The following is a 10,619-nucleotide window of genomic DNA, read 5'->3' as shown; positions in this document are numbered from 1 at the left end:
GCGTCACTACGTTCGGACAAATCCATATACGCTACACCACATCTGCCAAGCAGATGCCTGACCAGCAGCGTAACCCAACGTGCTTAGTCAGGCCTTGAAAAAAAAGAGAAAAAAAAGGGTGAATAAATAATAGATAAATACATAAAAAAGAACAACAAATAATAATATGTATAAGGCGCAAAAACTTGATGAAGTCAACTATAAGCGTACATTAACCAAAAAACAAAGAAACAAAAAAGTAGTAGTAATAATAATAAAAAAATTTAAAAAGACAACAATGATGATAAATAAGCAAATAAATGTAAAACATGGAGACACACATTCACACACACACATTCACACATACACCCACATATGCATAACAGATATGCACCAAACATGCAGTTTCACAGATAATGATAACCAGATAATAAGTTATCAACCAAATGATTACTGAAAGTGTCACGTATGAAACTTTCAAAAACTTTACAAACAACCGATGTCAAACTTACTGGTCGATAGTTTCCATGGCCTTCTTTGTTTCTTTCATAAATATTGGTTTTACTTCTACTACTTTCCATGCCTGTCTCTTACCATGTGATAAAGTTTTATCAGAATTTTGAAGGGAATGGCTAAACTACTATGTAATTCTTTTTGCAAATAAGGGCGAATTCCGTCAGGACCAATGACTTTGTTTACATTTGAATGTAAAAGTTTGTCATTACCATCTTTTCTGAAACCTCAACATTATCTCTCGAAGCCTTTCATTTTGGTTCAAAGAAGGGGTGTTGGTGACATCTTCCACTGTAAAAACACTACAGAAAAACAAATTTAGGACCTTTTCTTTATCACTATCAGTCAATGTTCCACCAGGTGTACTCAAGTTTAGAACAATCTCCTTAGGTTTAGTTTGTGATGCAATATGATTAAAAAATCTTTGGATCATTTTAAATATTTTTTGCAACAGACATCTCTTTTTCCTTAGTAACCTTTTGTAATGCCCTCTTAACCTGATTTCAAGCACACACATAAGAATTATTTGTATTTCTCTTTTTTGTCACAACAAATATCTCCGTGTGAAATTCAGGCTGCTCTCCCGAGGGAGAGCGCGTCACTACGCTTGGAGCGCCACCCATTTTTTGGTGTATTTTTTCCTGTGTGCAGTTTTATTTGTTTTTCCTGTTGAAGTGGATTTTTCTAAAGAATTTTGCCAGGAACCCTCCTTTTGTTACCATGGGTTCTTTTACATGTGCTAAGTGCATGCTGCACATGGGACCTCGGTTTATCATCTCATCAGAATGATTAGCATCCAGACCACCACTCAAGCTCTAGTGGAGGGGGAGAAAATGTCAGCGGCTGAGCTGTTATTCGAACAGCATGCTCAGATTCTCTTGCTTCCTAGGTGGACACGTTACCTCTAGGCCATCACTCCACCTTCAAGTAATTTTCAGTTGTCCTGTACTTCTTATACCATCTGTAAATCTTTCTTTTCAATCTTATCTTTTCCAGCACAGAAGGTGGGACAATCTTTTTATACCTTTTGATTCCAGTGTAAAAAAATTCCTTAGATGGCATATATTTATCTTGTAATTCCTTTAACAGCAACACAAGACCAACACTCATCTACAGATTAGAACTCCAAAATCTTTCCAGTTGATGTCATCAGATTCATGTCTCATTGTTTCATAATCCCCTTTATCCAAAAAAAAAAAAAAAAAAAAAAAAAAAAGTCTGCCTTTTGACTTGTCCAAGATCAACTTCAAAGGTAATACAAGAATGGTAACTTCTACCTACAGGCTGTTGATAAATATTGTTAGAAACAACGTAAGCTCTGTTTGCAAAAACCAAATCCAAAATATTTGCTGATTACTGCAAAAATGTGTTGGTTCTGTAACAAACTGTACAACAAAATTATCTTGCAAAACTTTAAGAAATGTTGAAGCAGGATGGTCTATGTGTTTGGTACACACTTCTTGTTCCCAGTCGATGTCAGGATAATTAAAATCACTCATCAAAACTTTGTTGCCTGTGCCTTCAAAAAAAACAGCGACACAATAAAAATTTTTAAAAAATCAACAAAAAAAATCTCATTTTCTTCAAGAGTACCACTGGAAGATCTATATACAACTCCAACTTTTAATTCCTCGTTATCAAGTGGAACTGAGCAAAAGATAGAGGGACTGAGAACTTCAAGAGTACCACTGGAAGATCTATATACAACTCCAACTTTTAAAAAGTTTTAATTCCTCTATCAAGTGGAACTGAGCAAAAGATAGAGGGACTGAAAACTTCTGGCTGTGTATTATGCACAACATTCAGATTAGTCTTTGCAAACAAGCCAACACCCCAACCATCCTCATTAGTAAACAAGACATATCCATCAGTTACAGGTTCCCACCCAGAATCAGGTCTTGGGTTCTCTGACTTCAGTTCAGTAATTCCAATAATGTCAGGATTTAAATCCCAAGCCAAAGCATTCAGCTTTTGTTTTTTGTTTCCAATACTATCTGCGTCTAATAAAAAAAAAAAAAAAATTCAAACCTTGGGGATGTAACTGTCATCCCTTACATTACCATTCTTGTTATTTGTAACTTTCAGATCTTCTTTAATTGTATCATTTACATTATTTACAGCATTTCTTTTGGTATCCTCAAGTCAGTGCTCTAAGCTTCAGTTGGTACCCCAGTGTTACCAGCTCTATCATTTTCATCCTGGCCAGGTTTGGGTCTGGGAATGATTCTACCATTTCTGATGATGACACCCAGCCCTCCCTCTTCCTTGCCTTTTCATCTCCATGTACAGTTTTTGTCACATTCTCTTTGTTTTTTTAGTCCTATCTGGTACAATAACCATTTTGCGAAAAGACTTTCTTGTGATTCCTAAGGTGTTTTGGTTTGTTGAGGATCATCTCTTTGGTGTCAACATCAAGAAATAATTATTTTAATTGGCCTGGGCTTACAGGCAGATTTTTTTCTCAGGTTTTCTTTCCAGACGCATAACTTCAAATTCAGCAAGTTTTGGTGCCACATCAGGGCAGATCTCCTGGCACACTTCTTTCATAAGTGCCCCGTCAGTTTCCCTTTCTTTTTCCCCAGTGAAATAATTTTCATCAATGTTTAAAATGACCAAATAGTTATTGCGCATGTCCCGCATCTGTTGCGATACTGATTGATCTGTGACTGTCACATATATCGGCCAGATTACAAGAAGATAGCCTATCGCACGTGCATATCGGTATCATATTATTTGGCTGCCTGTCGATTCCTGCACAAATAAGGCACAGAGGTCAAAGGGCAATTTGCTGTAAAAGGAAATTCTTGTTGCCACGGTGTATGATAAGGCAGTGTGGCTTAATAATACATAATACGGTAATAGTCGTGAATGAAATATTATTACTTTTGTTGGCATCAACATCAGTGTTTGTCTTACTTTGCTCTGATCATGAGAATCCTTCGCATTCTTTTGCGTCTAATGTTTACAAGTTTATTATTCCGCCACGATTTCCGGTCATCATGGCGTTGGAACATTTGATAAATGGAATCTTCTACGTGACAGATGTTCAAAAATAGACAAAATCTTTGATTCGTAATGAGAGTAAACCTTTGTGTTATAACGATGATAATGTGTGATTAAAGGCACCCAGTCTCTCATACAGGTGAATAATTGTGGCTGGAATTTTGTTTTAATCGGAGCGGAAGTCTGCCATTAGAAATCGGTCTGCTTCATTTTCCTTTACTATCATCGTTTGGCCAATGAAGATCCATGGATCAAAAGTGTTAATGTACTTAAGAGGTTAAAATGTCATCAGCAGGACATGCCTCATTACAGAAATAATTATGTGATTCGTATCATGTGAACTGTAATGCTGACTTGAGTCATCATGAGGTGATTGGAAATTAAAACATGAAACAGCTGCACTCGCCGTAACTCCGTGCTTCCTGGAGAGAAATGTGAGCACGGCACAGTCGGTATGGATGAACAAGCACTTAGCGAACTGTTAGAGTGTTCAGTTTGCTTGGAACGGTTAAATCACACAAGCAAAGTGTTGCCCTGTCAACACACGTTTTGCAGAAGATGTCTGGAAGAAATAGTGAGCACTCAGCTGGAACTGAGATGCCCAGAATGCAGAACATTGGTGACAGTACGAGTGGAGGACTTGCCACCAAACATACTTCTTGTGCGTTTGTTGGAAGGACTGAAAACACAGGGTCATTCTCTCAGCCCCAAACCGTCATCATATCACAGGAAAAGAGACACCTCAGCTGACAGCAGACACCAGCAATCAACTAGAGCTGGTTTGGATGTAAGTTTCATTATAACTTCAGTATGATTAAATTGAGTAAGACATCATCAAAAGTCAATCAGTATGACTGATTATTTCATAATTGCTGACATTTATAATAATATCAGTACAGTGGTATTAGTAGACGTATCAATTGAGTGTTTAAATTGTATTATTAGTACTGAGCAGTAGTGGTACTGGTAGACTGGTACAAGTGTGTTTTTCCATGAATCGGATTGTAGTTAAGAGTTCTAGAACTTAGTAGCAAAGATTTTGAACTTGTTGAAATGAGCTGCATTAACTGCTGATCAGTCCAAGCACCCTCACATACGTTCTTCCAGTCTGCCTCTCTCACTGTTAATCACACACTCTGACACTGGCAAACAGTGGACACATGCATGTGTATATACCTACACCAAAAAACATTATTATTTATATGTAACAGAAGCAATGGCACACATGTATAAAAAACAAACACACACTAATCAGTGTCTCTCTCATAAACAAAACACAAACAACCACAGTGTCACTCTCATGAACAGTTTATAATTCTTGCACAGTATAAATAATGTACACATCTCATATTCACACATACACCCTTGTACACACACACCCTTGTACACACACACACACACACACACACACACACACACACACACACAGAGCTTCTTGACAAATGCATACACATGTACACACACACACACATGAACATGCATATCATGTATGCATCAAACAGATATGGACATGAAAAAAACAAACACTTCTAGTTCTACATTATATATCTTGATAATCTCCTCTGCCCTTATTTCCTTTTACACCATTTTCACATCAGGGATTTTTACTTACTTTTCCATCAGGACTTCTGCAGTGCCATTGACTGAAAAATTGAAGATAGTTAGGAGATTCAGGAATTGAACAGATATGTATCTGTGGGATGTAGACAGTCATGCTGATAAACCGTTCAGCTGCATTGTTTATAATTATAGTTTATACAGACAGAATTTTTGCCTGTTGAAATTGAAAAGACCTTTTCACATCCAGTGTCACCCAGATTTTCTGTGTCAGTTCAATATGAACCTGTTATAGATACATTATATGATACAAGTTATAAAGTTAAATCATAAATGACACATGAGAGGTCTACAGAAATTTAAAATCTTTATTAATTTTTTTTGCATTTGTGGATTGCACAGTTCTATCAAATATTTTAATTCGTCATAAAATTGTGAGTGGGCTTTTTACACATATATTGCAATATGGGCAGCCATGCGTGGTTATTGTCAATGATGGGTGCATTCTATGTATGCAGTGGTATAAATTCCTTAATCATTTAAGAACGATCTTGGTTTACAGGATCTTAACATGCGAGCATGATCTTCCACATGTGTACACACACAAAGGGGATAAAGGCACTCGCTCGTCAGCAGTGTTGACCTGTGAGATTAGAAAACACTCTACCATTAATCCTTTATGTCCTATCACTAGTATCAGGATATGAACCACAGCTCTGAGGCTGTCATGCCAGTCTTTCAGAGAGCACACAAGGAAAGACAGATGAAGAATCTGAACAAAAAACCCATTGGCATTGTATTTTATAACTTGAATATCAGATCCTTGCTGAGGAACGAGCTCAAGATTTTGTTTACAAATACAGATACTCTCGTTAGGATACTGTAGATCACGAGATGTCTTTGGAATTGAGACTGCTATATTATATTCTACAAATACAAGCCCACCTGTAGTACTGGAGGAGTAGAACAAGCACAAAAAATAAAAAAAACTAGCTAAAGAATTAATCTTGTCTGTCTTAATCTGTTGTTGATGGTGAACAAAACACATTAGTTACATTATCCTCTTCACTCAGGCATACTAAAACAGTAAGAGTAAGTTAAACCAAAATTAACTCACAAATGTGTTGTGTGTTTTTAAAAAGATTTCTAAGACAAGTCATGCTGTTTTGCTCCAGAACTTATTTGAAAATTCAGAACATTGTCAAGTTGATAATATGCATTGTGTAGAAATTATCAGATTTGCAATGGGGGGGTTGGGGGGAATATATATATATATATACACACACACATATATACATATATGGAAATAAAAATTATTTCAAAATGTTTATCATTAAATACATACAAAATCATTAGGAGTAATGAGAGTCTTTTTTTATTTATAAACACAGAAAAACATTCTTTCTGTGAAAAGTACGGGTTTTTTTCTTCTTGACCTGCTGAATAGGTCTTTTTTTTTTTAGATAAAAAAAAAGAAAAAGAAAAAAAAAATGAGGCATGGAACTTAGAAGATTAAATATGGTGGTAGTGAGAGTAAAAAAAAAAAAAAAATCTTTATAATGTCATTACCTCTTCAGGCACAGTTATGTATACTTACATCCATGTTTGCTTATTTACTTTGTATTTGTTTTTTTGTTGTTGTAAATGATGATTCTTAGTCTTGAGTCTTATTTATTTCAGGGTCCACAGCCTTGTGCAAGAGCTTTATACTCCTATGAAGCAAGTGAAAAAGAGTAAGTCACGAAGTGTTGATAATAAAGATATGGTCTTGCACTGACATAGATTTTATAGTGTTGATTGTGAACAGATAAACTTTGAAGTCGATTTCAGTTAAAATGTATTGGAAAGAATTATTTTACAGCAGTGTATGTTGTGAGTTACTTTTTCAACTAATTCAGGGGGTTGGGGGGGGGGGGGGGAATAAAGTGTGTATTTATTTCCTGTAAATCACTGTTTGCTAGTTTGTTACTTAGGACGTTCGGCTAATAGTTTTATTTTGTAGTGTATAGATGTTCTTTTTTCGTTCTTTTTTTATGTGTAAATTTAAGTTTGGGAGAGCAGAAGAAGTTACCGGTATTAGTGTAAATAAAAATTCTCTTCTTGATTTGAAGAAAAAGCCTTTCACTGTTAGAAAAATTAACACTTTGAAATTTGTTGATTTTGTTGTTCTGTCCTGAGGACACAATAATTATTTACTGATCAGTGTTCTTATGAGAAAAATAATGTGCAAGGTTATGATATTTGTTTACTTTTTTGATACTGAAACAGTGAAAGAATATAGCAGTGTCATAAACATGTTGATGTGTGAAACAGAAATCAGTGAACTGAGTGCCTTTGTTGTGAGTTTGTAAATTCTGAGCCAACTAAATGTAGTAACTCTGTATATGTGTGATTGATTCCGCAGTGACCTGTCATTCAAAAAGGGTGATCTAGTTACTCTGAGGCGGCAAATTGATGACAACTGGTACCAAGGGGAATTGAATGGGCAGATTGGAGTCTTTCCCGCCAGTTACGTGCAGGTAATTTCAGTCTACAGTTGTGTGTGTGTGTGTGTGCGTGTATTCAAAATTCATGATTCATGGAGGTAAGAGTTGTGGCCAAATTGATTAGGTGTTCGACCTCAGTTCCAGTGTTCACCAGTGATCAGGGTTTGAAGCTGTGTTTCAGGATAGTAGTGTGTCCTTTGGAAAGGCATATTAATTATTATTCTGATTTTTGCTCACACCACTCAGTGTGGGGATTTTAAAAGGGAATGGGGGTTGGGGAGGGAGGAAGCAGTTCATTTTATAATGAATTAGTATTGATTTTTGTATTTGTGTTTTTTTTTCCCAGGTTTTAGTCCCCTTGCCTCAAATACCACAGTGCAGAGCATTGTACGATTTTCAGCTGGATGATGAAAATGAAAAAGACTGCCTCACATTTAGAAAGGTTCGTGTGTCTGATTTCTGTGTATGACAGTTTGAAACATGCTTCTGTGTGATTACAATTTAAAGGGCTTATTAGAAATATACATCCTGTTCCATGTTAAGTATGGTAAGCTTTTAGAGTTATTGTGGTATGTTAATTGTGAGAGTGTTTTTCCAAGCATTTTTGTTTGTACAGTTTATCAAAAGCTTTTTAATCTGGTATCTACAATTAAGACTTTTTAAACACCAATCTGTTTTAGTCATGCACCCTCAAGCACATCTGTGCACACACACGCTCATGTTTACATGCACACACACACACACACACACACACACACACACACACATGCAAACTCTATCTCACTCACACTCACTCACTCACTCTCTCTTCAGCCACAGTTCAAGTGCTAGCAGTACATAGGTAGGTAACACTGTGAGGCTGCCGTAAAGAAGCCCCAACAAAGGAACCAAAGCACTGCTGCCAGGTCACTTCATTGAAGTTTTAGGTCTTCACGTCTTTCAGTGCATGTGTGTGTGTAAAACAGAATAATTTGATTATTCAGTTCAAAATCAAGATCAGCATATAGCACTGGTTCATTCTTGTGTATGTTACAAATTTTGTTTGTATCGCCAATATATGAAATATTTTGATTGGTAGTTTGTATCTTTTTTTTCTGTTTTCAGGATCAAGTCATAACTGTGATACGTAAAGTGGACACAAACTGGATAGAAGGGAGAAAGGGGGACAAGATAGGTATACTGCCTCTAGCTTTTGTTGAGGTATGTATAGTGTTCTTGGTGTTCATGGATTTCTGGTGTCTAGCTCTGCATTTTAGGATACATACAAACAGACTTTGTTTCATAATTTTTGCCATACATATATACCGTTTTTATGTTGTATTTTTATGCATGTATTTGTGTGCATGTGTGTGTGTATGTCTTTTGTTTTTGTTTTAGTGTTAGACTTTTTTTTTCAGATTAAAGATGGAAAGTGACATAAATGGTCATTAACAGTCTGTCCTCAGCATGTAGAATCAAACTCAAAAGCACATCAGTCCTCAGAAATCACATTGACTGATTGAGAAATATGCCAATAATGTATGTTTTTGTCTTTAATTAGACCTGTTTACCAGCACAATTTTGGTGTAATTTGGACACCATTTTGACTTGGAGTACGCCAGTACACAAAAATAGATTTCAGTAGGACTTTTGAGGAAAGGAAAAAAAAAATGTTTGGCCAATCTGAGTTCTGGTCCACAACAAGAAAGTGGAGATCACAGTTTTGGCACTGCTTGCGTGGCAACAGGTTCTCTCGGACGACAGTGAAAAGTTCACTGCCAGTGCCTGTCCATCGGTGTTACATGAAAGCCAAGGAGGCATGTCTATAGTCAGTCCAAGAGGGCGACCTACATGGATGGCTGTGACCATCTTCTTCCCCCCACCCCAGTTGTGACAGTCTTCCTCCCCCCATCCCAGTCCCCACTCTTCCTCCCGCCTCCACCTCACCCTTTCACCTGGAGTTGGCCCTGGATGGTCTGCTGAGCTAAACTAAAATCAATAGTACTAATAGTGATAATGAAAATGTGAAATCTGCAATGAGTAAGTTATAGTTGTATAATGGAAATTACTAAATCGCCGTTTTGGATATGTTTGCTTTGGATACCATTTTGAGGAGTACATCATTTTTTTGACAAGAATACACCAAACACAAAGATAAGGTAAACAGGTCTGCATTTATGTATTGAAACTACTAACATTTTTTAGTGAGAGTGTGTGATAGTCAAGGGTTTATGAGTTTTGATTTGTTCTATCTAGAAAAAAAATTAAAGAAGAAGAAAAACAGGAAAAAGAAAAAAAAAGACTTTTTCCTACTCTAACAGGAGTGAAAAGTTAACTGTATTCTTACAAATAAAATTTGCAGTAACTGTAAGTTGTGGGAAATCAGTTTTGTGGCTGTTGTTCGTTCAGCTTACTTTAAATTAAAAAGAAGAATTGAAGATGCTTTTACTGTTATTAAAAAAGATAGCTGGGGTATCTTGTTCTTCAGTCTTACCTAAGATTTATAAAGTAAAAAGATCTGCACACTGCACATCCCTTCTGTGAAAGTTTCACTGGTTACCCATAGAGCAAAGAATCAAATACAAAGCTGCACCCAATACCTCTCTGACAACTTTCAAATCTATGTACCCTCACGCTCTCATCGCTCTGCTGCCGATGATAGAACCTTCCGCATCCCAAAATATAAAGGAGAACAGCATGATGGTCATGCCTTTTCATCATCTGCTGTTCAAATATAGAACTGTTTGCCTCACCACGTCCACCACAGCCCCTCACTGCCTTCCTTTAAATCTAACCTCAAGACTTTCCTCTTCCAGCAGCATTTCCTCTAGACCCTCTCTCATATGTGAAAGTCACAAGTGATTTGTTGATTGTGTAGGCCTATTTGCAACGTTGTATTGTGTGTGCGCCAAATGTATATATGGATGGATGGATGCCCCCTGTAGGGATGCCAGGGGTCTTTCAGTATAAATAGCATCCCTGCTTTCTGGAAATTACGTGCTAGAAATGTCCTGTTTTCTATCATTCTCTTTGTTTCTGCCTTTTTCTTTCTTCACTGTTTTCTCCTTTTTCTGCCTTCCCAGTCCATTCCCCTTTCTTTTT

At 36.6% G+C, this 10,619-nt stretch overlaps 1 protein-coding gene across 1 annotated transcript in view; it reads left to right on the top strand.

Moving 5' to 3' along the window:
• The first annotated feature begins 3,491 nt into the window (after positions 1-3,491).
• Positions 3,492-10,619, top strand: part of LOC143299249 (E3 ubiquitin-protein ligase SH3RF3-like) — a 31,970-nt gene continuing 24,842 nt past the window's right edge. The window contains exons 1-5 of the mRNA XM_076612469.1: positions 3,492-4,282; positions 6,733-6,785; positions 7,457-7,571; positions 7,885-7,980; positions 8,643-8,738. Coding sequence (XP_076468584.1) covers positions 3,950-4,282; positions 6,733-6,785; positions 7,457-7,571; positions 7,885-7,980; positions 8,643-8,738 — 693 coding nt within the window. The 5' untranslated portion in view covers positions 3,492-3,949. The remainder of the gene's footprint in view (positions 4,283-6,732; positions 6,786-7,456; positions 7,572-7,884; positions 7,981-8,642; positions 8,739-10,619) is intronic.

This window comes from Babylonia areolata, chromosome 24, assembly GCF_041734735.1.
Source record: "Babylonia areolata isolate BAREFJ2019XMU chromosome 24, ASM4173473v1, whole genome shotgun sequence".
Classification (NCBI taxonomy): Eukaryota; Metazoa; Mollusca; class Gastropoda; order Neogastropoda; family Buccinidae; genus Babylonia; species Babylonia areolata.
Note: the sequence above shows the minus strand (reverse complement) of the source record. Positions and strands in the feature narration are given on the sequence as shown.